The following is a 27792-nucleotide window of genomic DNA, read 5'->3' on the forward strand; positions in this document are numbered from 1 at the left end:
AGCCCGCAGCGCACGTGACCGCCCGGGGAGGGACCTGGCGCGCGCGTGACCACCTGGGGGGCGGGGCTTTCGCGCACGTGACCGCGGGCGGGGCGGGGCCGGAGCCGCCGCCATGCACCGCCGAGGGCCGGCCGGCGGGCTCCTGCTGCTGACCCTGGTCCTCTGCTGCTGGCACCGGGCGCGTCCCCGGAACGTGCTGCTGCTCCTCGGTGAGTGCGTCGCCGCCGCCCGTCCGGCGAGCCCTGCGCCCCTTCGCGTCTGCGCCTGCGCTCCCCGCTGACCCGGCCCGTTCGCGGCCGCCTTGCGGAGGGAGGCCGGGGCGGCCTCGCCCACCGCGGGTCCCGCCAGCCTCCAGCACCCCCGTCCGGCCTCCGCCCTGACGCCCACCCCACGCTGCCCAGCTCAGCGGGGCCTCGGCGCGGGAGCATGGGCGGCTCTCCGGAGCTCAGCGGGGTACAGCCCTAGAGGGGCTGCCGGCGAGGGGCGGGTGCCCAAGTCCGCAGGGACGGCTGCGTGCGGGGCGGCCCGCGCCCCTCCCCTGCCCGGGGGAAGCCCTGCAGGTTTGTTTCCAGCTTTTCTGGCTGAAAAGCGCAGCGTACCCCCCCCCCAACGCCTTCTCCCCTAACCGCAGCCCTTCCTCCAAATCACAAGTTCCCCCGGTGCCCTGCTCTTCACGAGACTTGGTGCCCAGGGTCCGGCTGTCACAAGACGGCCCTGTTCTTTCCTCTTTTGAGGTCTGGCGTTCTGCCAGACTCACTGTTTCTGATTAACTTTGTGGTCTCCAAGCAGGCCTGTCCGCTGATTGTAGCATGCAACAGTTCTCCCCTACTCCCGTGGGCTCCTCCTTGCTGGGGACACGGGTGCAGAAACCTGACCTCCTGTGGCTACAGCGGAGCTGGGACCACCGGGTCCTGCCCACTTCCTAACAGGGCTGCCTGAGTACCGTGTCCTCGGGGTGTCCGTTCCCCTCCACATCCATCCCAAGCCCTGTCATGCCCACCTGGGTAGGCCCCTTGCATGGGCTTCCCTGGCCCAGGCCGCCACGGCCTCAGCGCCTCTGCCTTCCTCAGCGGACGACGGAGGCTTCGAGAGCGGCGCCTACAACAACAGTGTCATCAGCACCCCGCACCTGGACGCCTTGGCCCGCCGCAGCCTGACCTTCCGCAATGCCTTCACCTCCGTCAGCAGCTGCTCCCCGAGCCGAGCCAGCCTGCTCACCGGCCTGCCCCAGGTGAGGGCCGCAGGGGGGGGAGGAGGACGGCCTGGGAGAGGGAGCGCCCCTCCCTGACCGCTGCTGGGACGTTCTCTTCCCCGCTGCCCGAGCCCTGGCTCCCCTGTTCCGTGTGACTGTGAGCAGAGCACTATCTGTGCACCTCGACCGTCTCACCCGGTAGGTGGGTTCCTGATAATACCTTGTTCGTGGCATCGTTATGGGTGGGCCAAGCTCCTACTTCATACATAAAGCGTCCAGGAAGGCAGGAAGGTGTCCGACACGCCCTCGCCCAGTGTTAACTCGTGTTACAGTATCGATCAGGAGCCCGCGTGCCGGGAAGAGCCGCACTTCCCCGTGTGTGTTGTGCGAGGACACACACAGCGCCGAACTCCCCCTTTTACTCCTCTGTGAGTGTCCCCCTCTCTCACGCTGTGGTGTACCTGTGGTCCATCTGTCCATCTCCAGAACTTCCTCGTTCTCCCAATTGAAAGCGGGGTGCCGGTCAACACTGCTCCTCGCCCCCTCCCCCAGCCCTGGCGGCCGCTCCTCCCCCGTCTGTGTCTCTGAACCTGGTCCCTCCAGTATCTCACGTAAGTGGAGTCCCGCAGTATGTGTCCTTTTGTGACGGCCTTTCCGCCCTGAGCGTGGTGCCCTCCAGGTCCCCCCACGCCGTAGCACAGAATAGCCTGCCTTCTCGCAGCTGAAAGGCCTGACTGCGTTCTGTCGTATGGATATGGCCTGTGTTGTGCACCTGTCCGTCTGTCCCTGGACACTTAGGTGGCTCCTGCCCGTGACGATGATGAATAGTGTTGCTGTGAGCAGGAGACACGTTGTCTCATGACCTTGTCTCATGGCGAGCCGCTGTGTCCTGTATGTCCCCATCCGAGTCTGACGCCCACGTGGAGAGGCAAGCTGTGACCACTGCCCAGCGCCCCCGTCCCCTGAAGGCTCCTCAGGCCGCGGTGGGCCACAGGAGTGAGGACAGGGCTGCCCCATCTCACCTTAAGTCTTTTTCTAGTCTGACTTTGTGATGCGTCGACTATATTTTTGGTGCTGTAAAAAATGCAGTTAATCGAGGTCTGGTACTTTTTCTTCCCCGCTGTGTGCGCCTATGACCAAAGAGGTGGCAAGTACAGGTAGACAGGATGAAAATAAAGGCCCCCCTTTACCACGGGTGCGCTTTCCCGCTCTGTGTTTCCTGCCGCTCTCCGGTGAAGCGGGTGGGGCTGGGGGAGGCGGTGGACTCTCTGGGGGTGTCGGCTCCTGGGGCTCCAGGGGGACTTGGGAAGGGGCGGGCTGAGAGAGCGGGAGTGGGCGGGGCGGGCCCAGCCTCACGGGCGTCCCCCCGCAGCATCAGAACGGGATGTATGGCCTGCACCAGGACGCCCACCACTTCAACTCCTTCGACGAGGTGCAGAGCCTGCCGCAGCTGCTCAGCCAAGCCGGCGTTCGCACGGGTGAGTAGCCTCGTGCCGCAGTGGGAATGGGCCCCGGCGGCGAGACCTGGTCCTGAGCCGCCCTCCGCCCCATGTCACATCCTCAGAGCACCCCACGGCCGGGGCCTTCTCCCTGGGCCCTGGGTCTGTGTGAACAAGGGCCTGCGCTGACCTCATATAGGCCACTCCAGGGCACGGGGTTTGGGGGTGGAGGAGGGCAGTGGGATACCTCGGGAACTCTGACAGACCTGTGTCCCCACTTCCAGGCATCATTGGGAAGAAGCACATAGGGCCCGAGACGGTGTACCCTTTCGAGTTTGCGTACACGGAGGAGAATGGCTCCGTCCTCCAGGTGGGACGGAACATCACCAGAATTAAGCTGCTGGTCCGGAAGTTCCTGCAGACTCAGGACGACAGGTGTGAGGGGGCCCCGTCCCCTCCCTCGCACGGCCAGACCTCTGGGCAGTGAACCTGTGATGCACATCCCAGAGTCTTTAGTTGGGATCTTTGGAGGCCCCAGGTAGAGGAGGGAGGGAGGGGGAGAAGGTTCCAGAAACTCAAGTTAAAAGGAAAGGAGGCATGGGGAAGTTGAGGCGGACGATCCCAGGGAGACTTCCAGTTCCAGAGGAGTGAGCAGTGTTGCGGGCTGTGCCCTCCTAAAGGTCGGGGCTCTCCAGAGTAGAAAGCCAGGTGGCACGTCTATTGGCTGACCTCGGGACTCAAGCCCCCCTCTCTGGGCAGGCCCTTCTTCCTCTACGTCGCCTTCCATGACCCTCACCGCTGTGGGCACTCGCAGCCCCAGTACGGGGCCTTCTGTGAGAAGTTTGGCAACGGTGAGCGCGGCATGGGGCGGATCCCAGACTGGACCCCGCGGACCTATGACCCACAGGACGTGGTGGTAGGAGAGCCCTTTGCAGTATTTCCCAGATGCTCGCGTGCCCTTCCTTCTCCGTCTCTTCAATCCAAGGGCTTGGCAGCCCCGGCCCCGGGTGTGTGATTTTGAGTACCTTTAAGAGGACACTCCGTGACTCACTGGGTGCAGGTTCCCGTCTGCAGAGCCGGGAGAGGGAGGCGTCGGGGTGTGGAGTGACATGTCCAGGAGCCGGGACGTCCTGGGCTCAAGCGTGCATTGGTGGAGGGTGGTCTCGGGCCCTGGGAGGAAGGCTGGCTCCCTGGTGCCCTGCCCCAGTTCAAGGACCGTCCACCGCCCCCCCAGCCCGTCTCCCTGTTTCTAGCCCTGACCCCGCACCCACACGCCCCTCCAGGTGCCGTACTTTGTCCCGGACACTCCCGCGGCCCGAGCTGACCTGGCGGCTCAGTATAGCACCATCGGCCGCATGGACCAGGGTGGGTTCGAGGAGCCCGGGCGGTGGGGTATGCCGCAGTGTGGGCCCCGTCCCAGACCAGAGCTCTGAAGTCACTGTGTCAACAGGACCGTGTCCCCCCGCAGGCCCTAGGGGACCGGACAGTCCTGCCTCTTTCCAGCGTCGGGTGGCCCCAGGCGTTCCTGGGCTCCTCGCCGCACCCCTCCCATCTCTGCCCGTCTTCACGCAGCCTCTCGCGCGTCTCTCAGCGCTGCTGCTTTTTTTTTTTCCTTCAGATTTTATTTATTTATCTGACAGAGAGATCACAAGTAGGCAGAGAGACAGGCAGAGAGAGAGGTGGAAGCAGGCTCCCTGCTGAGCAGAGCGCTCGATGCGGGGCTCGATCCCAGGACCCCTAGCCCCCGACCTGAGCCCAAGGCAGAGGCTTAACCCACTGAGCCACCCACACGCCCCGATCTCAGTGCTTCTTTTGTAAGGACAGTTGTCATGGGATCTAGGGTCCTCGTGGCCACATTGAGATGATTTCGAGATCCCTTGATGACTGCATTTGAAAGACCCCTTCTTCAAATGGGGTCATGTTCCCAGGTTCCTGAGGGTTTATCTTTGCGGGGACCACCATTCAGCCCCCACAAGAGGTTGGAACCTTTATAGCGTCCCGTTTGGTGCCATGAGTGGATGGTGATCTAGAGAGGGGGCAGGCATAGGAGTCCTGTCTTCCAGCCACCACCAATACTGCCCTGGTTATCCCCATGGGACAGGCATGAAATTCCAGAAAACAAAACAAAGCCAGTGTCCGGCTGGTAGCGGCTGCACAGAACGGCATGGACGTGCTAAGGGACGGCCGGCGTCCCCGCCTGCTGCAGGACACGGTGCTGGGTGGGACGGCAGGGGGCAGGGCCCAGCAGCCGGAGGAGGAAATGTGTGAGCCATGCACATGCCCGGCCCCGCGTGCCCGGCTGTGGCTGAGCTCTGCTGTCCCCTCTGCACTCCCAGGGGTTGGACTCGTGCTCCAGGAGCTGCGCACAGCAGGTGTCCTGAATGACACCCTAGTGATCTTCACGTCCGACAACGGGATCCCCTTCCCCAGCGGCAGGACCAACCTGTACTGGCCGGGCACAGCCGAACCCTTGCTGGTGTCGTCCCCAGAGCACACGAAACGCTGGGGCCAGGTCAGCGAGGCCTATGTGAGCCTCTTAGGTACGGCTCTGCAGCTCACGCAGGGGCAGGGGAGGGGGAGGTGAAAATTCGGGGGCTCCACCAAGTCCGGACAGTGCTCACTCCGCTGCCTTACATGGTTCCCACACCACCTGGGCAAGGAAGGGACGGCCATGCAATTCCACAGACGCAGTCCGGAGAATCAGAGAGGGCAGGGCAGCTGCCCACTGTCACACAGCTTGTGAGCACCGAGCTAGGATTTTAGCTTGGGTCTCAGTCTTTTGAGGCTGTTGCTCCTCCCACGGGCCCACAGGTGAGTGTCACACCGTCACACCCGCACACAGAACTTGTTAAAACCCGTCCCCCCCACACACACACCCCCAAGGCCCCGCCCCCAGAGTGTCTGACACTGTGGGTCTGGGGTGGGGCCTGAGAATTCACATTTCTGACAAGTTCCGGGTGGCACTGATGCTGCAGGCCGCACGCCACCCCCGCTTTTAGGGGTCAGGGCAACAGGGCCCACTTCTCCCTTTGTCCCCAAAGCACAAGTCGGGCAGTCCACAGCACAGGGCAGGAATCCGTGAGCCCCCCCCCGTGGGGGCTTCCTTACTGATCCGGAGGATTCTGGTACGTTCCTAAATATCGCCAAGCGGGGGCCTTTTGTTAAAGGCACTGTGTCCTAGAGGGCCAAGATGACCGTGCCAGGTGTGGGACCTAGTGCAGCTCCTCCCTGTTGGTGATCCTGCCTGCGAGGCGGCCCAGCAGCATTGCAGAATGGCTTGGGAGTCAGAGCGGCTTGGGGCCTGGAGGGCCACCGTACTAAGACACAACCTTCTCTCCAGATCTCACGCCCACCGTCTTGGACTGGTTCTCCATCTCCTACCCGAGCTATGCCATCTTTGGATCAAAGCCTGTCCGGCTCACTGGCCGGTCCCTCCTGCCGGCGCTGGACACAGAGCCGCTCTGGGACACCGTCTTCGGCAGCCAGAGCCACCACGAGGTCACCATGGCCTACCCCATGCGCTCCGTGCATCACCGGACCTTCCGCCTCGTGCACAACCTCCACTTCAAGATGCCCTTTCCCATCGACCAGGACTTCTACGTGTCTCCCACCTTTCAGGACCTCCTGAATCGCACCGTGGCCGGCCGCCCCACGGGCTGGTATAAGGATCTCCACCGTTACTACTACCGGGAGCGCTGGGAGCTGTATGACAGGAGCCAGGACCCCCATGAGACCCGGAACCTGGCTGCCGACCCCCGCTACGCACAGGTCCTTGAACTGCTGCGGACCCAGCTGGCCAAGTGGCAGTGGGAGACCCATGACCCCTGGGTGTGCGCACCTGACGGGGTCCTGGAGGAGAGGCTCTCCCCTCAGTGCCGGCCCCTCCACAACGAGCTGTGAGCATCCTTGGGGGCACATAGGTGGCTGTCCCAGACCGGGTCCCCACGCGCCCCATGGGAGGAGGGCCCTCCCTGATGCTGGTGTCATTCGGCCGCTGCCTGGAGCGGAGAAGGTGTGTGCCCTGGCCCTTCGTCCCCCCGTGACAGGGTACACTGCTGCCCTTGTGTCTGAGCCGGGTCTCAGCACGGGAATTCCAGGGGATCCAGGAACAGGGTGGGGCCCCCGGTCTGTGACAGGTGAGCGTGGTCAGGTTGGGACCTGGGGCTTGAGGTCCTCCTCCCTCCTCGGGGCCCCCACGTCCTGTGTCCTTTGCCTGAGAGGGGACGGGGCATCCGGGTGTCGCACGGGTGGCAGGAGGGTTCAGACTACACTCCGTGTAGGGACACAGTATCTGCCTTTTATAAATCTCTGGTTTTGAAAAAACCTGTAACCAAGCCTGGGGCTTGTTTTCCTTTGCCCCTCGGTCAAGTTCCTGACCTTGGCTCGGTTTCCATGAGGCCACTGATTCCTGGTGGGCTCCATGCAAGCCCGGTTTCAGTCCGTGGTTTGTAGGCCAAGCTCGTCCTTCTTTTTGGATGTCCGAGGCTGAAGAGCCTGTCCTCTGGCTCGGGCCGGCTCTGTCCAGCTGGACATGGGGCTGCGGCACGGTTGTTTCCCACAGATGCTCCAGCCCTGCCCGGCATCCCCCTGCTGTCCCTGGTCACAGAAGCTGTCCCTGGAGAGCCTAGAGCTCGGGGGCTTTTTCCCTTGAGTGGGTGGGCTTCCACCCTCCCCTCCCCCACAAGTCCACCCTGGGGGCACGGACGGAGAGCCACAGTGCCCGGTGCTGTAAAGCTTTGTATTTCAGTAAAACACGCACAAGGTTATTTTCTGGCTTATTTACAGTCATGCCTGCCTCAATCCAGAGCAGCTTCTGGGGCACTCAGGTTCAGGGGCGCCGCTGCCGAAAAGGCGGTCAGTCTGCTACAGTGGGGGGCAAGGCCAGGGGGCGGGGGCCCAGGAGTGCTTCGCCCGGCCATGCCCACGTGTCTCCTGAGCTCTGGAGGTGGAGTAAAGGCTCTTTACTGCCCGGTAGAGGGGGGCAGATGTGGGGCTCGGGGCAGCCCGGCCCGTGTGCGAGGGTGTCTGTCGGTGGCTTCTCCAGGGCACCCCTGCGGACGTCTGGTGGCCACCAGGCAGAAACCCACTGAAAACACTAAAACACTTTCCGAGCCTGGGACACCGTATCTCCCAGTTGGTACACACGACTCTCCAACTCGAGCCCCTGAAGCAGCTCTCGGGCCACTGAGGCAGTCCGTGAGCTCACCTCACCAGGGATTCTGTGCCTCCGCTCTGGGCACCAGGGCTACCAGCCTCCTGCCTCAGGAGCTTGGGAACGAGCCCTTCGGCACCCTGAAATGCAGAAGGGGAGATCAGGGTCAGACAGGTGGTTTTCTGGAAATGTCTATAGGAGACGTGTTCTCGGGGCCTCTGGTTCAGACACGGCAACCAAGCCTTGGAGGAGGAGACAGCTCAGCAGAAAAGTGGGCAGATGGTTCGAATGCCTGTCTGTGACCTGCACAGAGTGGGGTTCAAGGTTGGGCCACAGCGGGAGAGGGGACCAGATGCCCAGAGAGCTGGGCTTGGGCGAGCATGCCCGAGGCTGTGTCCACGAGGCTGAACTCAAATCACAGGGACTCAGAGGTCCCCACGGCCCCTGGAAGGGCCCCGGTGCCGTCAGCGGGGGCTCTGCTCCGTCCACACGACCTTCCGCTGCTCGTCCCTGATGGCGAAGCGGACGCAGCCGAGCAGCGTCTCCAGGTCACTCCAGCCGTCGGGGGCCAGGCTGCCGTACAGACAGGGCGCTCCGTCCAGCGCGGCCTCCTCCTGCCTGCCCGCCTCCAGGAGCTGCTCCTCCGACGTGCCGAGCCGCTGCAGGGCCTTCCTGCACAGGCCGGACACGGGACACGCTCAGGGAGAGCCGCGCACTGGCTGCCCGGAGCGGGCCCAGCTCGGAATCCCAGGGGACCGGCGTGCGGACCCCCCCACTCCTGGGGGCCGAGTGCCCCACAGAGGAGACGCGAGTCGGGCCCCAGGTGACTTGCAGTGATGGGGGGCGGGGTCTAGTTTACATGCTCAGCGACAAATCGGCGACAGGACGTCGTCAACCGAGTACTGGTTTCCAGCCCCGTCCTCGCCTCACACGGCCGGGCTGTCAGCGGCATGTAGCCCACTGGACATGTGCCCCGAGTCAAGGCAGGTTCCAGGTCTCGCCTCACCGTCCCCCAGGCTGTCCCCAGAGGGGAGAGCAGCAGGTCCTTTGTCCCAGAAGATGTGGGGGAACCGCCCTGTCATGCTGCCAGGAGTTCCTGGAGCCCCCCACCCCCACGTGGCGCCAGGTGCAGACCCCAGGCCAGCCCCCGGGGCCACACCTACTTGAGTTTCTTTGCTGCTCTCTCGTTGATGGGGATGTGGATGATGATGGGGAAGATCTCCATCCTGTGCAGGGCACAGATGCTGCCCAGCCGGACGTCCAAGAGGGCGTGGGTGTTCTGAGGGGGACAGTGGGGAGATGGGCCAAGGTCCTCGGCCTCAGCAGCCAGGAAGGGAACCCACACCCAAGAGGGACGGTGGGGAGAGAACCCAGGGATGTTCTGTGGTGTCCGAGGGCGCTTGCTCTACCAAGAGTCTGTCCCTTTGGTTTGTCAACCTGTGAGCCATTGGGGTGGAGGGAGAATGAGAGGGGCCGGACCCCGTGGGGTCAGAAGGCTCCGTCAGCCTCTGCCGGGGTAAAGGTTGGGAAGGGGGCGTCTGCCTCTGGCGCCCAGCTGGGCCTGGCCCTCTTAGCTCCCAGAAAGCTGGAGGGTTCACGGTGAGCTGTTTTTCATGTTCATGTGGGCCTCAAATCACGGACTGTTCCCTCATCTTACTCGTTACCTGACAAATACTATTCAGCATTTCCTGTATCGAGGAAGCAGGCCTGGGGACATTAAGAGGCTGGCCCCAAGTCCCCCGGCTCTGAGAGGCCAGGGTCAGGGCTGGACCTTTCTGCACCCCTCCCTCTGAACACCGAGCCCGAGACGAGATGAGCACCAGCACCGGGTGTCCCTGGCCAGCAGGTTGGTGACCAGCGTCCCCCAGATCTCAAGGCCAGTCCTTCCTGCCCTATCCCAGCACGGTCCTCTGGGGATGGAGGCCCCACGCCCCCAGAGCAGCCCCCCCCCGCCCCTTACCTTTTCCATGAGGGACTCGACAGCCTGGCGGGTCACGCAGTAGCGGCCACCGGACGCCTCCCTCTCCTGGATGATGTCCCCTCTCTGGCTGGAGGCATCGTATTCCTCCTGGCTCAAGTACTCTGAAGGGGACAGTGGACAGGGACAGCACACTCTGTGAGGTGAGGTGAGGGAGCCCCAAGCTGAACACGCTCACCCCCACGGGCCCCGCCAGCTCCGGGCGACGCGCCTCCTGGGATGGCCCTTCACACTCAGAGCACACTCTGTGCCCTGCACGCGCCCCCACACCAGCAGACACGGCAGGGGCTCGGTCGGCGCCAGGGCGTGGGAGGACGGAGGGAGGAAGGAGGGGAGCAGCGGCGCAAATAAAAAGCCCTCCCCGTCACCCCAGCCCCGCATCCAGCTTCTCACACCTAGCGATGAGCCCGTACGCCCATACGTCAGCGCTTCCCAGCTGTGGGCAGCTGTGCCCCGGGACCGCTTGACAACAGCTGGGGACATTTGTGGCTGTCATCACGTGGGGGCCGTGCTGCTGTGTCTACTAGGGGGAGGCCAAGTGTGCTGCCCCGTGTCCCGCAATGCCCAGGACGGCCCCCCACAGAGGGGAAGGCAGCCCCATGCGACTGTCAGGGCCAAGGCTGAGAATAAACAGTCAAAACCAGGGGCACCTCAGTGGCCCAGTGGGTTAAGCCTCTGCCTTCGGCTCAGGTCATGATCTCAGGGTCCTGGGATCGAGTCCTGCATCGGGCTCTCTGCTCAGCACGGAGACTGCTTCCCCCTTCTCTCTCTGCCTGCCTCTCTGTCTACTTGTGACCTCTCTCTGTGTCAAATAAATAAATAAAATCTTAAAAAAAAAGAAAAACAGTCAAAACACAGCCGGCTTTTGCCTTTCTTCCTGGATAGCCTCTGTTCTGAGCACACGTTCTCCTGGGTCAGGCCGGCGCCTGGAGTCAGGGGGACTCCCGCCCACGACAACTCCTCTCCGAGGCCTTTCCTCCTGTCGTGCCGCACCCACAGCAGCCCAGGCCCGGGGGCCGCAGCCCACCGCACCGCACTGTTGCCTGGTCTGTGGCCTCAGCAGCTCCTGCCTGCCCATCAGAGCCGAGCTCTGCCCCGCCTTCTCCAAAGCACCTGTCTCCCTCCCCGGGCCACTTGTGGAGCCAACAACCAGCAGCCTGTCTCGTCTCCAGGCGGCTGCCTCTCTCCGGCTCCCTGCAGGGAACCTGGCACATGCCAGACAAGCCGGACTCACTCTGCCCTTTGCCCTCTGTGAACCCCAGCGGGGTCTGGATAGAGCCCCACTCTGCCTCCGCTGGTAACCCAAGGCCTCCTGTCGCCATCACCTGGCCAGTGTCGAGCTGACGAACAAAAACTCCCACAAAGCGGCTCTCCCGCTCGCCAACCTCGGAACCGCCTCTCCTGCATGCAGACCCTCAGACCCGGTCCCCTGGCATCTAGGAGTCCAGATGGCCAGTTCCTCTCTGTGACTCTCCACCAAGCAGCTCTGGGGCTGAGCGGGTGAGGAGCCCTTTGGGGGTCCCACCCCGGTTGAGTGCAAGCCCCGTCCGTTGGCAGGATCTGCCCCGGATTGAGTAGCATCCCCCCAAGACACACGACCATCCAGAACCTTGGAATGGGACGTATTTGGAAATAGGGTCATTGCAAATGTGGTGAGTGAAGATGAGGTCATCAGGAGTAAGACAGACCCTGATTCCATGATGGGTTCCTTGTAAGAAGACGGTGTGAAGACTCTTAGAGACACGGGAGGAGGCCAGGTGACATGAAGGAAGAGACGGAAGTGATGCGGGTACAAGCCAGGGACCCCAAGACTGTCGGCACCACCGGAAGCCAGAAGAGGAAAGGAGCGAATCCCCCTGAGAGCCTCAGGGCGGAGGGGCGGAGGCAGCACAGACACGCCTGGATCTCAGCCTTCTGGGCCCCGTCACCACTCGAGACTAGATCTCTGCTCTTCCAAGTGGCCCAGACCACGGTTCTTTGTTGTGGCAGCCCCAGGACACTTGCACAGGAACCTCCATGCTGTTCTCCCGAGAAGGCAAGCATTGTGCCAAGGCCTTGCCCGGCCACCCGATGGGCAGGCGGGGCTCCCAGGTGATGCCGTACCTGCTGGGCATTTCTTAAACCCTTGGAGGAGGCACAGCTTCTCGCTGAGGATCTTCCCGACCACCCTGGGCACCAGGATCACGGGCCGGGGCTGGCTGGGCCTGTGGGGATGCACCAGGGTGTAGGGCACCAGGGTGAAGCAGCTCTCGGCCCAGAAGCACGCAGTGGAGGGCTCTGTGGGGGAGAGGAGGCATAAGCAGGCCGGGCGCCGGACCATGCTGTCTGCCAGCCCCTCGGGCCGCAGGCTGGACTGTATGTGTTTGGGGCAGTAACAGAGGCTCCACTCCCCGCCAGGGACATGTGCATTCCACACCCCATGGCTGACTGTGGAGGTCTCTCCGGGCTCAGCTCCCTGGGCCCACAGCGGGGACAGAGAGAAGCAGTTCTCCGCCTCCCCAGCACACTGCGAGACCCCGGCCGCGGGGCCCTCACCCTCACTGCCCCGCAGGCCCAGGCCTTCCCTCGCTCTGGCTCCCTGCTCTTCTAGGGTTTACTTCTCTTTTCATCAGTCATATGCACCCAAAACACTTGCCAAAAAGAGGAAAATTAACTCAAAGTAATTCACCTTACTCTCGGTCCACTCCCGCTGTCTTCACTGCGGGGTTTGACCCGATGGGGCGTGTGCCATGCTGCCCTCTGTCGTGACCTCACACCCACATCCATCACACCGAGGCCATCAAGGGCCCCCTTGGCCTGCACCACTGGCCTCACCTTCCAGCTTGCTGGGCTCCCACAGGGCCCCATCGAAGGATGAGCACAGGGGGCTGGCCTTGGTTCTGTCCACACTGACGATGCGGACCAGCTTCTGGGGTCCCCCGGAAGACTGCTGGAGGAGGGAAGAGGGACAAGCAGGTGTCCAAGCTGTCCGCATCCTGGCGCACTGCCAAATCCAGGCTGGTCCCTGGACCACCAGGCTATGCTCACTGAACAGCCAGGAGGCTCGGGCCCCATGCTGAAAGGAGGCAGGATGGGGTCCTCAGGCAGAGCCCCCGAGCAGGGCACCCCCTGCGTCCACAGTGAGGGCAGGCTGCATAAAGCGGGAGGGAACACCAGGGGCCCCCATGGCCTAGCCCTGCCCCAATCCAGGGAAGCTGCCCTAGCGTCCTGCTCGGGGACAGCTGAACAGTCTGTGTCGGGACCTCAGAGGGACTAGGATGGGGTGCAGATGGACGGGCAAACGGGGTGACCTAGGAGTATGACATAGACAACCTAGAGGACGGATCTGTGCCCACAGAGGAACCTGCAGGCCGGGTGTGCTGTGCGGCCCCGGCAAAGGCCTGGAGGGACCACCGGGGACGGACCACCGGGGACAGACATACCAGGTCGCACCCATGGCGTCAGTAACCTATGGGCTCTGGCCCTGGGCCCCCAGGCCATTACTTGCCCCTCTTCCAGCTGACCATAGACAGGACCAGGACCCACCAGGCAGGAACCTCCCCCCACCCCCCAGATGATGTGAGCCAGGAGGAAGAAGGCCAGGATAGAGAGGCAGGCCCCGCCATGGCACGGCCCTGTGTCCGGGATCCAGTCTGCCGGGTCTCCCAGTGCACCTTGCGGCCGGCGGTGCTTTGCTGAGCCATGTCCTGGATGAGGGCGATGAGCAGCTGCTGAGCCCTGCGCAGAGGAGGCCAGACCTGACCCAGGGCAAGGAGGGCCCCGCCCAGCACCCCCAAACACACCCCTGTGGCCCCAGCCCCCGTCTGCACCCCGGGGGCGGGGAGCCCACTAGGGTCCCCTGGGCGTTTAGAAAACTGCAGCTGCCAATGGAATTGCTCTGGTTAGGACCCCACTGACTCCATGGGAGCCTGGGTGTGGGCCACGCTCCGGAACCGTGCAGCAGCTAGCCTGCCGCCACCGAGAGGGACGTGGCTTCGGGGAGCTGAGCAGGGCGCCCTGCTCTGTGCGCTGCGGGGGATCGGGAGCACGGTTCTCCGCAGGGCTGCTGCTGCTCCCAGGGAGGGCGGCCCACTGTCCCGGCTGGCCCCGGACGGAGAGGCTCCCGAGGACACGGGACTTTCCTGGCTGTAACCGAAATAGTCCCGGACACAGCAGGATGGTGGTCACCCAACCTTCAGGGGATGCTGTGCAACGTCTGGAGATGTTTTGAATCATCTCGGGGACAGAGAGGCTCCTTGTGTAGCCGGTAGACACCGCTCAACATCCTGCTGTGCCCAGACGGGCCCCTGTGTCCGAGCGAGCCGGCCCCAGCTGGTCCCGGATCCTCTAGAACGGTCTAGGACCAAGGGGCACCCCTTTGCACAAAGAAACCCCACCTACACGGTGACATCAGGGGTGACCCACCGGGGAAATCTCCTCAGGGTGTCTGGTCGTGCCCACCCTCTCCTCTTGGGCAGGAGGGCTCGCCCACAGGAAGCCAGGCCAGGCCCTTTTGGCCGCATCCCCGGCCCTACCCGGGGAGGGGGAGGTGTTGGGGTGCACCACCACGGCTCACCGGGCGTAGTTGGCGATGGTGCCGTGCTCCACGCCCTTCGTGCTGTAGGGGCCCACACGGTGGGCGCGCCAGCAGCAGCGGCCCTGGAACAGGGTGTCGCTGACGTGCAGGACGTCACCGCATCGCACCGGGAGCTCCCCCTCCGCCCGCGCCTCCATGGCCAGGTTCACCCGGATGTAGAAGGAGTCCCCTGAGGTCACCACGTTGGCCTCCAAGTCCTGGACCAACCTCCTATAACCTGGTCAGAGATAACCCCAAGGCCATGATCCCCCTCGGAGAAAGTTCTGGAATCTGAAAGCAGGAGAGAAGGAAGGAGCCTCCCCCGGAGTCTTGGGAGCCATCCCAGTGCAGGAGCCAGTGGGCGGGAAGGGGACCCCCAGCTGCCCCGCGGCCCTCTGCACAGTTGAGGCACAGTCTAGTTCTGGGGTGCGCGCTGCCAGGGACTCGGGCCTCAGGTGGTGGCCTCGCGGGCTGGGCACGGGGGAGAGTGTGTACCCTCCATGTTGACCTTCACAGACAGGCAGCAGAAGCCGTTGACCCTCTGCAGGAGCCGGACAGCTTGCTCCAGGGTCGTGTCCTCCAAGGTGGCCTTGAACGAGGGCTCTGCTGCTTCATAATCCACCTGAGAGCAAACCAGTGTTGGCCCCTTTCGACCCGGATTCTGTACTCTGCAGTAGGACCCGCTCACCCTTCCCGGCCAGCCGCCCCCACCCACCGGAGCCCTTGCCACTGGTCCTGCTTCAAGACCTCGGGCTCCTCCAGCGACACTCATTCCCGTCCTGAGCGTCAAGCACCAGCCCCTTCCGTCAACAGACAACCGCGAGGGCTGAGTTTCCACTTCTCAAGACAGAGTCAAGCCTAGAGCATTTCAGGGGTTCTCAACTCGGGACTATTGACATGTGAGGCCACTGTTCTGTGCTGTGGGGTTGGCCCTGGGCCCTGCAGGACGGTGGGCAACATCCCTCCCCCCGTCCTCTCTCCACCATCCTAGTGGTGGACGCCCATGGGCACAGGGCTCTTGCTGTCCACCCCACGCCTTCTCCCAACCCTGGGTTGTTTCAAGTTTAGACAAGTATATATTTTTCAGGGCACCTGGGTGGCTCAGTGGGTTAATCCTCTGCCTTCGGCTCAGGTCATGGTCTCAGGGTCCTGGGATCGAGCCCCGCATCAAGCTCTCTACTCAGCGGGGAGCCTGCTTCCCCCACCACCACCCCGCCCTGCCTGCCTCTCTGCCTACTTGTGATCTCTGTCAAATAAATAAAATTTTTAAAGATTTTATTTATTTTTTGACAGAGAGAGAGATCACAAGCAGGCAGAGAGGCAGGCAGAGGGGGGGGGGAGTAGGTTCCCTGTCGAGCAGAGAGCCCGATGCGGGGCTCGATCCCAGGACCCTGGGATCATGACCTGAGCCGAAGGTAGAGGCTTAATCCACTGAGCCACCTAGGCACCCCAAATAAATAATTTTTTTAAAAAATCTTTAAAAAGAAAAGAAGAGTATATATTTTTATAATGAAAAAAATATTTCAGCAACAGCAATCAGACAGCAAAAAGAAAAAAAGGGCATCCACATTGTTAAGAAAACAATAAAACTTTCATTATTTGCAGATGGCGTGATACTCTATACAGAAAACCCAAAAGACTCCATCAAAAGCCTGCTAGAACTGATCTATGGATTCAGTAATGTTGCAGGACCCGAGATCAATGCACAGGAGTCCATTGCACTTGGATACACCAATAATGAAGCAGTAAAGCGAGAAATCAGGGAGACAATCCCATTTACACCAAAAACCACAAGATGCCTAAGAATAAACCTAACCAAAGAGGTAAAGAGATCTGTCCTCTGAAAACTACAAGACATGAGGGGTGCCTGGGTGGCTCAGTGGGTTAAACGTCTGCCTTCGGCTCAGGTCATGATCCCAGGGTCCTGGGATCGAGCCCCGCATCGGGCTCTCTGCTCAGCAGGGAGCCTGCTTCCCCCTCTCCCTCTGCCTGCTGCTCCCCCTGCTTAGGCTCAGTCTCTCTCTCTCTCTGTTGAATGAATAAATAAAATCTTTTTAAAAAACCAACAACAAAAGAAAAACACTGATGAAAGATACTGTAGACGACACAGAAATATGGAAAGACATGTTAAGTACACGGATTAGAAGAACAAATATTGTTAAAATGTCTCTACTACCCAGAGCAATCTACACATTTGACGGAATCCTTATCAAAATAACACCAGCATTTTTCACAGAGCTGGAACAAACAGTCCTAAGATTGTATGGAACCACAGAAAACCCTGATAGCCAGAGGAAAGTTGACAAAGAAGACCGAAGTTGGCGGCATCACAATTCCACACGTCAAGCTCTGTTACAAAGCTGTCATCATCAAGACAGCATGGCACCAGCACAAAGACATAGATCAGTGGAACGGAACAGAAAGCCCAGAAATCAACCCTCAACTCTATGATCAACTAATCTTCAGCAAAGCAGGAAAGAATGTCCAATGGAAAAAAGACAGCCTCTTCAATAAATGGTGTTGGGAAAACTGGAGAGATTTTGTTCTGTGCAAAAGAATGAAACTGGACCAGTTTCTTACACATACAGAAAAGCAAACTCAAAATGGATGAAAGACCTAAATGTGAGACCTGAGACCATAAAAATCTCAGAGCAGAACACAGGTAGTAACTTCTTTGACCTTGGCTCCAGCAACCTACTGGACACATAGCCAGAGACAAGGGACTTCATCAAAACAAAAAGCTTCTGCACAGTGAAAGAAACAGTCAACAAAACTAAAAGGCAGCCTTTGGAGTGGGAGACGATACTCACAAATGATGCAGCCAATAAGGGTCAGTGTCCAAAATACATAAAGAACTTATGGAACCCGACACCCCAAAAAACAAATAATCCAGTTAAAAATGGACAGAAGGAAAGAAATGGGCAGAGGACATGAACAGACATCCCTCCAATGAAGACATCCGGATGGCCAACAGACACATGAGAAAGTGCTCCACCTCACCCGGCATTAGGGAAATACAAATCAAAAACACGGTGAGATCCCACCTCACGCCAGTCAGAATGGCTAAAATTAACCAGTCAGGAAATGACAGATGCTGACAAGGATACGGAGAAAGGGTAACCCTCCTACACTGTTGGTGGGAATGCAAGCTGGTGCAACCACTCTGGGAAACAGCATGGAGGTTCCTCAAAGTTGAAAATAGAGCTGCCCTATGACCCAGCAATCACGCTACTGGGTATTTACCCCAAAGATACAAACGTAATAATCTGAAGGGGCACGTGCACCCCAGTGTTCATAGCAGCAATGTCTGCAGAAGCTGAACTACAAAAGAGCTGAGATGTCCATCAACAGATGAATGGATAAAGAAGATACAGTACACACACACACACACACACACACACACACACACACACGATGGAATACTATGCAGCCATCAAAAAGAATGAAATCTTGCCATTTGCAGCGATGTGGCTGGAACTAGAGAGTATTATGCTGGGTGAAATAAGTCACTCAGAGAAAGACAATTGCATGACCTCACTCATATGTGGAATTTAAGAAACAAAACAGAGGAGCAAAGGGATAAAAGGAGAGAGAGAGTGAAACCAACCCTTAACTCTAGAGAACACACTGATCGTCGCAGAGGGGAGGTGGTGGGGGTTGGATGAAACAGGCGATGGGGATTTGGGACTTGGGAAGCGCAGCGGGTCATTACGGGGAGTGTTAAGTTGCTCTGTTGTGCACCGGAGACCAATATACTGTGTGTTCACGACAGGAATTAAAAACTTTAAAGTAAATAAATAATAATAAAATAATATTAAGATATCAGGACTGTCTCTCCAGACATCATAAAACTGCTTTAGCCACAGTGTAGTCTGTTAGCGGTGAGGGAGAAGCGGGGGCCCCAGGGCCCGGGAGCAAAGGCGCCTGCCGCCCCCCCTTCTGAGCACCCGTCTCCACCCCAGCTCCCTGCTGCAGCCCAGGCTCCTCCTGGGGGAGCCAGCCTCAGGAACGCCGTTCTCGGCTTTCGGGCCACATCGAAGTCACCTCCCTGCTCACACGTTCACCTGACAATCACTAGTCAAGCCGTCCATTTATGGGTTTTGCAGTTTAGCCAATATTTCCCAATAAAGAATTTTCTTAAATGCCCCCAACAAGACGGCGAAGTGTGCGTGATGGCTGTGTGTTTCACTACACACACGGCACGGTCGGCCCAGAAAGAAAGAACAGGGCTATCGCTGTATCAAAAGATCCTGGGTCAGTGCCAGGGCAGCCAGAAGCCTTCTCCGACGGCCGGTGGTCCAGCCCCACGGCAGGCTCGGGCTCCTCCACCCCAGTCTGAGAACACTGGGGATCCAGACGGGGCAGGGCTGCCGTGGGAGTCAGCTGGAGCTAGCGTCTAAGTGAGTGGGACCTCAGCCCGCAGACAACACGTCCTTATCAAGGCAGAGCTGCAGCTTCTGACCCGGCCCCGAGATGGGGCGGGGGACACACTCACCATCATGATCTGGGTGCCCGGGCGCAAGGCCATCTCGTCCGCCGGCGAGCCAGGGGTGACCCGGTGAATGAAGATGCCCGTGTGGTTGCCACCAATGATGCTTATCTGCTCCAGCAGCGCGTCCCCCTGGAAGGCCAGCACGGTGACCTGGCTCAGGATCTTGCGGGCCGGCCTCCTCCGCACCGGGACGCTGCTGCAGGACAGGAGGTGACAGGGCCCACCAGCCACCAGGCGGGGAGGTCGGGCGAGGCCCCAACGCTGCTGGCCCCAGCGTTCTGAATTCTCTCTCTCTCACACACACACATACACACACAGCCATGACCTCATCCTTGGAGGGGCTGTCACCTCCCAGTGGTGTTAGCACACAGCCCTCGCTCTGCCCAGCCACCTGCCGTCCTAGCCACGCCCGCCGCTCACCTGGACGAGGCGGTGAGACCCCCGGCGCAGGGCTGCAGGCTGCTCTCACACTCAGGAAGGTCTGCACGGAAGGGCCGGGCTCACACACAGGCCAGGCCCGTCCGGACTCTGCTCTCCCGACGGAGCTTTGCTTACTGGGGCAACCTGGTCCCGCATCCCAGCCCTGGGCCGCACCCCGCGGGCCTGATTCCTTCTGCTGAGACCAGACCTCCCCGCCTCTCCCCTTCCTCGCTGCTGAGAACCCGGACGTCATCTCCCCCCTCAGGAGCGGGGTTTGGCCTAGTGTGTCCTCACGCGACAGCTGAGTGGCTCCCCCACATTTACAGGACAGGGCACCCGGGGTCTGGATTTCTGGCTCCACTGAAAGTCCGCTCTGGGTGCGGGGGTGGGGGACACAGGGGCCGGGGACTGAGGGTGGCTTGTGACCAGCGCTGGGCGCTTAGAACAAAACGTCAAAGTATCAAACCCGGCACAACCGGGCACACTTCTGCCGGCTCCTTGCGCCCAGCTCACGGCGGGACCGAGCGCACCGGCGAGTCCGCCCCGTCACCCCGAGACCCGGGATAACGGACCCTCCGGCCCGGCGGCCGCCACTGTGCGGGGGAACCGGGACGCTACCCGGAGCCGCGGCAGAGGGACGCAAGGAGCGGCGCATCCAGGACGCAGACGCCCCGGGGGTCGCCCTCGGACCGCGGTTCCCGCTCTGGCCTCGCGGCCCGCGGGGAGCCCCGACCCCGCCTGCCCCAGGGGCGGCCGCTCGGAACCGCACGAAGCCTGTGCGCCCCCTGGCGGCCACCGCGGGGGATTCGGCCCGGGTGCTAAGCGCCTGCGGTGCCCCAGGCCCACGGCGGTGGGGGGGGGCGGGGAGGAGGGCGGGGGGGGGGGCAGGTGTGCAGGGTGGAAAAGGGGAGAGGCCGTGGGAATGGGGCCGGTGGTAGAGAAGGAGAGGAGGTCGGTCAAGTCACAAATATGAGGGGTGAGCCCCAGGAGAAGTGGGTCTCAGGTGCCACCGCTGGGAGGAGAGATGCTCCCAACAGGTGCCTCTTCCGGGGTGGGGGTGGGGGTACGAAATCCTGCTGCCTTCTGATGTCGCTGGGAAACCCGAGTGTCCCCAGACCAGAGCAGGGAGGGACTGAGAGACAGAGGGACGGAGAGAAGGAACGTGTGTCCGGAGCTGTCTGAGCCTTTATTGCTGAGGGGGATGGGAAGATGAGCACAGCTCCCTTGGCTTCCAGGCGAGAGACAGAAAGGACGCCCGGAAAACAGGGCATGGGCTTGAATGACCAGGTACTTGGGATTTCCCAAAGGCCCAGGGCAGGGCAGCAGGGAAGCTCGCTTCCTCAGCCCAGCCTCTGGAGAGGCACTGGCTTGTCTCCCCAGCCTCCCTGGAGACCCAGGTTCCCCCTCCTCCTCCTGCGCAGCCGGCCCAGCCCAGGGGCGAGGGGATGGCTGCAGAGGCCCCGGTGGGGCACACTCACCTGCTCTGTCCACAATCTCATAATCCAGGTCGGCATCCCCTGCCTTCACCCCCGGGGAGAGTCCTCGGTCCACCTGCCGGATTTCTAGGAGACCACTGGAAAGCACGGGGAGACGAGCGCTCAGGCCGTGCCGCTGGCTCCCTGCTCAGAACCCCCTGACCTGCCCTCAGCCCATGTCCCGGTGAGCTGCCGGGGCCCATGCCATCCGAACCCCGAGGCCTATCATTACCTAAGAGACCAGGAGTCCTCCCGGAAGTCCTCTGCCGCCCGCTTGTACAGGGACTGTGCACTGGGAGGCAGGGGGCTGCTGGAGCGGAAGCTGTCCACCAACTCACGGTTGCACGTGGCGTTGAGGTCAGAGCAGAGCTGAGACGGGAGGAGGACAGGGCAGAGGTCGGCACAGGGCTCCCGGGGGACCCTGATCACCCCCTCCCTGCTGCTCCACTGGGTGAGGGGCAAAACTGTAACAAACCGTGGTCCCTAACTCTCAGGGCAGAGGGTTGAGAAGGACATAGCACAGAGCTGGGTCACACTAGCTGGACCCCACTGCGTGCCAGGCCCCTGCCGGCAGCTTTCCACATTCCCTGCTGCTCAGTGCGGATGCACACATCTCCGCGGTGGGTAGCACAGTCCCACTTCACATGCAGAGCCACCGAGGCCCAGAGAGGCCCAGTCCCTGGCTGGCGAGGGCCACATGTGGAGCAAGTCAGGTGCACGATGCACATCTGAACACAGGCCTGCGGCCACGTCACAAGGACGACTTCAGCACCTGCTGTGTGCCAGCCTCCCCCCGCCCCCACCCCCGTCTATCCCGCGTGGGGAGGGTGCCGCTGGCTTGACAGAGAGGAGGAGGCACCCGCCGTACCTCCGTGGACCTGGGGCTGCTGTCGTCACTGTCATCCCGTGGGCAGATGGCGAACATGCGCACGAGCGGCTGCTTCCCCCTCAGACCCGGCGCCCTGGCTCCGGCTTCCTGCTCAGCCTGCCCGAGACAGGCCCCCGACTGCTCAGTCCAGGCAGGTTTCCTCTCGGATGCTCCTGGGGGGTTTCCAGCATACCCACCTCCCTCCTACCTCCACCTCCCCCCTCCCCGCTCGGGCAGCCTCCCCTGCTCAGGTCCCCTTCTTGGAGCATGGGACCCCCAGTCCTGCAGGAGCCGAGCCCCAAGGACAGCGACCAGCCTGGTGAATGCTCTTTGGTCTCTGTTGCAGATTACATGTTGCTTCTTACAGATTATACAAGCAACGCCCAGGACGTGCATCACAGACATAACCACACAGCACACTGGGGGCAAACAGAACTGAGCAGAGAGGGAAGAAAATTCTCCTGTCCTCCACACTCAAAGACAGGGCAGTTGGCATCTTGCTGTCTACCTTGTTTTAACACATACATAAATATATATAATACATACACATGTTTTTATACTTATATATAAATAAATACATGTTTCTATTTCTACACATATATGGATTACATATATATGTGTTTATATATGTAATACATACATAAATACATACATATTTTGGGGGGACGTGGTAGATGTGAGGAGGTGAAGGAAGAAAATTTAAAATACCTATTGCTCGTGGGCATGGGGAAGATTAAGTTCTACGGGTTGTATAAATATAAGATTTTGCAACTTTGAAAAAGCCCATATAACCACATGTATTACAATGTGAAATACACTGTCTTCTTAGAAGTAGCATGCAAATCCTTGGAAACTAATTTCTGGAGGTAAAAGCATCGGGTGGGGGTTCCCCGACCAGGAAGAGGAGGGTGTGGCTCGGCCTCAGGGAGGTCCTGGCCCCTCTGCCAGGTCTCACCAACCCCCCACCCCGTGCCTGGAGCCGGAGCTGCTGACAGACCATAACTGGAGGTTTTATAAACGTTTTAGCTCTTTGGGAACATAGCTCCCTTCGTGCCTGAAGCCAGTTCTTGGCCATTGGACTTGCAAACATCTCGGGAACGCATCAGCTACAGAAGCGAGTGGCTGCCGCCTGGCCCAGTCTCATAGGCTCTCTTTCTTCGTGGAACACCATATGTTACAGGTTCCAGAACCTTCCGCCCAGCTACCTGTCCCATGGCGTGTGTAGACCACCACCAGAGGCAGACATAGGCTCAACTCACCCAGTTGTGTCTTTAGTGATGTGGTAACAAGATCTGTCCATGAGAGCCAGCGTGCCTGATGTCCCAACCAGGGCACACATGGCCCGGGACCTGTCCCCCACCCAGCCCGGTCTCCCCGTGGGGTGGGAGGGAAGCACTTACCCCCTGTGGGGACTCGGCCCGCCTGCGGAGCTGCTGGCGCAGTTCACAGACCTGGTCCGTCAGCTCGAACACTTCCCTGCGGAGGGCGTCCTTCTCCGTCAGGTTCTGAGAAATCTCCGTCTGGGCTGCGTCCCGGGCGGAATAGGCCTGCGGGCCGGCAGGAAAGGAGGGAGGATGGCACTGAGGGAGCTGGGAATCTGGAACCGGCTGCCATGGGCGGGTGCGGGGCGCCCCATGACCCCAGCCCGCTCCTCGAGGAGCCTGGACCGGATGGCACATCCTGTCCCCACTGGGCAGTGCCCCGGGGCCCTCCCCCAGCCAGGCACCTGGTCTCTCTCCTTCTGCAGCTGCTGGAGCTGACCCTGCAGGGCGTTCACCTTCTCCTTGTAGATGTCACAGTCCACCTTCGTCCTCTGGAACTGGAGCAGGGTCTGCTCCTTCTCTTCCCAGTACTGGCCGGGACGAACACAGCCCATGCAGGCCAGCCGTGGGGGGTGGGGGGGTGCGGGGGCGGTGGGGGTGGTCGGGGACAGAGGGGGTGGTTCGGGAGCTGATACGGGAGACTTCCTGCTTGCTCCTTAAGTGCTAAATCTCAGGGTGCGTCTGCGGGGTCGCCGCGCCGATTACACCGGGACTCGGTTATCAGGACACACGTGGACGCGGCGGGCGGAACCTCGTGTTGTCCATCCGTCCCACGTCCCAAAAGACGTGAATCGCGTCCCATTGCTGCCTCACTCTCTCCCACCATGTCCTTCCTCCTGACCCTCCCCTGGCCTGTCGTAGCCACGAAGTAACTCCCGCCCCACTGGGAAGCAGCCTGAGTTTTGTTGCTCGTGGGTCTGATCCTTTCCTCAGCACCCACAGACCAGATGGGACCGCGAGCCCGGGGCCGTGAGTCCGTGCCCCATAAAGCTCTCACGAGGGATGAGCGTTCGTGAGAGCCTGACCCCCCCGCCCTGCCCTGCGCTGCCGCGGCCACCTGCCGGGGTCACCTGCTTGCGCTGCCTCTCGGCGGCCACGGCCCGCTCCCTCAGAGAGTGGATGCGGTCCACCAGCTCCTGCTTGCTCTCCAGGGCCTCGTCCAGGTTCTGCTCCAGGATGTCCTTCTCTGCCTGGGACAAAGAGAGGTCGGGCCAGGGACCCCCAGCCTCCTGAAGGTCCTGCCCGTGGGAAGCGCCCCGTCTTTCTGCCCTGAGAATAGGCAGCAGGAAATTTCGGGGCCGGGTGCATGAATGGATTCAGGCTTATCCCCGCACACGAGGCAGGACCAGATGCAGGGTCAGCAATCCAAATGGGAAATGTGTGTTTTGCTTCTGTTTCTCTGGGCTGGGGACAGAAAGTAAACTGGAAGTCTCTCGGCGGGGGGCCATCCCCCCCAGGCTGCTCTGTGCACAAAGTCACCAGCATGGTCTCCCACGGAGGACCAACCAGGGGACAGGCCATTCCCTCTCCAGCCCGCTTCTCAGTTAGGGGCTTAGGAACGGTGGCACCGTCCAGGCCCCGTGAGCAGCTGCCGAGGCCCACCCCGCACCCGGGGAATGTCTGTTCGCTGGACGGAACAGCTCTATAAACAGACATTGTATTGATCGAAAGGAATCCACGAGGAGAGGCGGAAGTTTGCGTAATCCCAGAAGTTGCTGTCACCCAGTCCCGTCCCTTCCTTCCCCAGCGCGTGGGCGGGCGGCGTGGGACAGACTCTTCTGCAGGCACAACGGTGCCCCCCCCACCCCCAGATCCCGCCATTTACAATCAGCCTAATTCCTTCCAACATCTGGGCCGAGGTGGGGCATGGCTAGGCAGCCCCGTAGCTGTTCACCCTGCCCACGCTCGAGGCCAGACAGGCGCAGGAAGGGACATGTAGGGTGTCCCAGGATGGCCTCCCGGCCTCAGCCACCCCTCCAGGGACCACCTGTGAGAAACAACCACCCCATCCCCCGCCCCAGCCTGCGGGAACCCCCGCCAGCTGCCAGGGAAAGGCGCGGGACCCACCAGGCTGAACGTCAGCGACCGGAGCTTCTCATTCTCCTCCTTCAGGCAGCTCAGCGCCTTGTCCCCGGGCTCCAGGTCCCCGGCCATCTGCGGGGACCGCTCCCGCAGTTCTCGCGTGTGGCAGGAAGACATCTTCTCACGCTGCAGCTCCTGCTTGGTCAGGTAGAGCTGCCGGGAGGAGCCGGAGGGAGGGCAGCGTAAGGGCTGGTTCTCCACCCGCCCGGGGGGGCCTGTACGTCCCTCAGCCTCTGTCCTCCTGGAGGACAATTTTCATCCCTCAGGGGGCCCCTCCCCGGACTTCAAACTCCATGAAGGAGTTCTACCTGGTGAACCGTTCCAGCTCCTGCGGGGGAGAAAGGCATTTCTAGCTTTATTTTTCAGATGAGGTGAGCCATGGAATCACGGGGTGGGGCCCCGGGAACAGAGGAAGGAGCCTGGGAAATCAGTTTTCTGAAAATCAGCCCAGGAAATCCCTCTCTTGAAACTTCGAGTCCCAGCAGCCGGTAGGCGGTGAGTGGCCAGTGAGCGAGCCTCGTCCTGCACGTTCCCTGACTTCCCCGCCTTCCCACATTCTGCTGAGTACGTGGCATAAAGGGACTCGGGATTCGTGGAAAGTGGGACGTGAGAAGAAAGAGGAAATCGAGTCAGACGGAGCAGAGATGCCTGGTCTACGCAGACGCACTTGCAATCCCGAGCAAATATGGGCCACCCCCGGCCCCGTGGGTGGTGTGTCCAGGGCTGTGGTCCCCTGGAAGCTACGTGGCCAGGGCCTGCGGGCCTCTACCCTGCCACCCTGCAGGATGGCGCCCCAAGAGAAACTCAGACCTGGAACCCAGGGCCTGGCCTCTCGTCCCCAGGAGGGTGTGGTGCCCCTGGCGGGGAGGGGACTTTCCCCAAGAGACAAACCCAAAAAGTCTGGGTGTCAGGGTGGAGGCAGCACTCGCTCTGGGGTCAAGAGGAGAAGGAAGAACCTTTCCACTCTGGCTTTTTCCCTCCCGACATCTCCATAGCAAAATTTCCATAAGCAACTGCACGGCTCCGGCTGTGGGCCGTCTGCGTTAGAGCGTGTTAGACTCCATATACTAACTCACTCCTTGGGACCTGTACGGGGCTGGGTGCGAGGCCAAAACGGAAAATAAACCGAGCAAATGAACCTTATTTCAAACACTGGGGCCACAGCGATGGGAGGGAGAGGGAGGCAGAGGGATGGTGAGCTGCCAGCCACAGTAGCTTGTGAACGACAAACCCTTAGCTCCTCTCTGCAGCTCTGTTTGATGCCGGAGGTGTTTTCCGTGGCCTATAGGATGGAGCAGGTGAGCGCTAGTGTGGGTGGGGGAATTCTCACTGTGGAAGAAGGGGCGCCAAGGATGGCATGGGGGAGGCAGGGACACACCCTGGGGACAGGCTGGAATTAGAGGTGGGTGTGACCTCACAGTTTCTTAGATACGCATGTGTCTGTGGACATGCATCCTTGCACGCGTAAGTCTGTATGCATATCTGTGCGTGTCTGTGCACGGGCGTGTGTACGTGCACGTTTCCTAGCTCTGTCTGTTGGAAGGGCCAAGGAGCAAAGACACCCCAGGGGCAGTGAGCACCCCCAGGGCCCCGATCTTGGTCTCTGCAAGAATCCAGGGCCCTGGGACGCCTGGGTGGCTCAGTGGGTTAAGCCTATGCCTTTGGCTCAGGTCATGATCTCAGGGTCCTGGGATGGAGCCCGACATCGGGCTCTCTGCTCAGCAGAGAGCCTTCTCCCCCCCACTCCACTACCTGCCTCTCTGCCTACCTGTGATCTCTCTCTCTCTCTGTGTCAAATAAATAAATAAATAAAGAATCCAAGGCCCTTCAGGGAAATGGCTGAGCCCAGAGCTGGGGCAGGGTGGGGATGAGACGATCCTGGGAACCCACAATACCAGCAAGGGAGTCTGCGCTCAGAAAACGAAGGGCTGTGCCACAGGACACGGAGGACATTCAAGGGGCTCCCCCTGGCCAAATCTGGGACCATCTGAGGAAACCCCTTCGGGACGGTAGTGTGTTACAGACTATTGGAAACGGGAGGCCACACACCTGTGCCACAACAGACACAGGAGCGGGGGGGGGGTGTGGGTGGGTTGGGGGGGTGGATTAAAGGCTCCTCCTCCCGGCAGGGATGGGGGCCGCAGGGGGGCGGGGAGAGGGGCAGTGCCGCACCTCCTCCTGCAGGCTGCGGCAGCGCGTGGTGGCCAGTTCCTTCTCCCGCAGCGCATTGCTGTAGTGCAGGGACAGACCAAGCATCTCGTCCTTGAGCTTCAGCACCTCGTGGAAGTAAGCGCTGACCTCACGCTTCATGCGGTCGTGGTCGGCCTCCATCTGGCCCAGGCTCTGGACGCGGGCCTCGGCCTGGCCCAGGTGCTCCTGGAGCTGCTGGCAACGCCGCAGCAGGGCCTCCTTCTGCCCCTTCTCCTGGCTCAGCTCCTCCTGCAGGCTGCTGATGGCCCCGGCCAGGCACTCGGTCAGCTTGGACGTCTCCATGAGCCCTGCGGACAAGGGGCAGGTGGGCCAGGGCACCTCCCTCCTTGGCCACCAGGGTCTTTGCTACCTCTGCCCAGACCCTCAAGCAGGAGCCCCCTGACCCTAATCTGTGGGTCTCCTTAGAAACTTCCGGGCTTGGGGCGCCTGGGTGACTCAGTGGGTTAAGCCTCTGCCTTTAGCTCAGGTCATGGTCTCAGGGTCCTGGGATCGAGCCCCCATCGGGCTCTCTGCTCAATGGGGAGCCTGCTTCTGCCTCTCTCTCTGCTTGCCTCTCTGCCTGCTTGTGATCTCTGTCAAACAAATAAATAAAATCTTAAAAAAAAA

At 60.9% G+C, this 27792-nt stretch overlaps 2 protein-coding genes across 13 annotated transcripts in view; one reads left to right on the plus strand and one right to left on the minus strand.

The window, feature by feature from the left end:
* Positions 1-108: 108 nt before the first annotated feature.
* SGSH (N-sulfoglucosamine sulfohydrolase) lies at positions 109-7397 on the plus strand. 4 transcript variants are annotated; one of them, XM_044247279.1, is made up of 9 exons: positions 109-209; positions 1071-1231; positions 2565-2670; positions 2916-3066; positions 3391-3547; positions 3915-3996; positions 4968-5171; positions 5291-5442; positions 5972-6037. In XM_044247279.1, exons 1-8 carry the CDS (start codon positions 113-115, stop codon positions 5392-5394), a joined length of 1062 nt encoding a protein of 353 aa, XP_044103214.1. In that variant the 5' UTR covers positions 109-112; the 3' UTR covers positions 5395-5442; positions 5972-6037. The 4 variants fall into 4 exon arrangements, with proteins under 4 accessions (XP_044103214.1, XP_044103211.1, XP_044103212.1 ...); XM_044247276.1 differs by lacking the exon at positions 5291-5442 and having other exon boundaries at positions 5972-7397; XM_044247277.1 differs by lacking the exons at positions 109-209; positions 1071-1231; positions 5291-5442 and adding an exon at positions 1253-1390 and having other exon boundaries at positions 5972-7397.
* Positions 7395-27792, minus strand: part of CARD14 (caspase recruitment domain family member 14) — a 28424-nt gene continuing 8026 nt past the window's right edge. For 8 of the 9 annotated variants that reach the window (XM_044247268.1, XM_044247272.1, XM_044247270.1 and 5 more), the window contains 18 exons: positions 27148-27473; positions 24961-25128; positions 23964-24083; positions 23298-23423; positions 22972-23118; positions 21572-21688; positions 20936-21072; positions 20707-20801; positions 19229-19289; positions 18812-19004; positions 14812-14938; positions 14317-14554; positions 13415-13478; positions 12576-12690; positions 11865-12038; positions 9744-9865; positions 8947-9062; positions 7395-8455 (listed from right to left, as the gene is read on the minus strand). In XM_044247268.1, coding sequence (XP_044103203.1) covers positions 8248-8455; positions 8947-9062; positions 9744-9865; positions 11865-12038; positions 12576-12690; positions 13415-13478; positions 14317-14554; positions 14812-14938; positions 18812-19004; positions 19229-19289; positions 20707-20801; positions 20936-21072; positions 21572-21688; positions 22972-23118; positions 23298-23423; positions 23964-24083; positions 24961-25128; positions 27148-27473 — 2654 coding nt within the window. In that variant the 3' untranslated portion in view covers positions 7395-8247. The remainder of the gene's footprint in view (positions 8456-8946; positions 9063-9743; positions 9866-11864; positions 12039-12575; positions 12691-13414; positions 13479-14316; positions 14555-14811; positions 14939-18811; positions 19005-19228; positions 19290-20706; positions 20802-20935; positions 21073-21571; positions 21689-22971; positions 23119-23297; positions 23424-23963; positions 24084-24960; positions 25129-27147; positions 27474-27792) is intronic. The other variant, XM_044247273.1, reaches the window with a different exon arrangement.

The sequence above is a fragment of the Neovison vison genome, chromosome 5, assembly GCF_020171115.1.
Source record: "Neovison vison isolate M4711 chromosome 5, ASM_NN_V1, whole genome shotgun sequence".
Taxonomy (NCBI): Eukaryota; Metazoa; Chordata; class Mammalia; order Carnivora; family Mustelidae; genus Neogale; species Neogale vison.

Coding starts and splice junctions, on each gene's coding strand:
- SGSH (XM_044247276.1), top strand. CDS start 113: ATGCACCGCCGAGGGCCGGCCGGCGGGCTCCTGCTGCTGACCCTGGTC. Junction 3,067..3,390: donor CTGCAGACTCAGGACGACAG/GTGTGAGGGGGC, acceptor CTCTCTGGGCAG/GCCCTTCTTCCTCTACGTCG. Junction 3,548..3,914: donor ATGACCCACAGGACGTGGTG/GTAGGAGAGCCC, acceptor ACGCCCCTCCAG/GTGCCGTACTTTGTCCCGGA.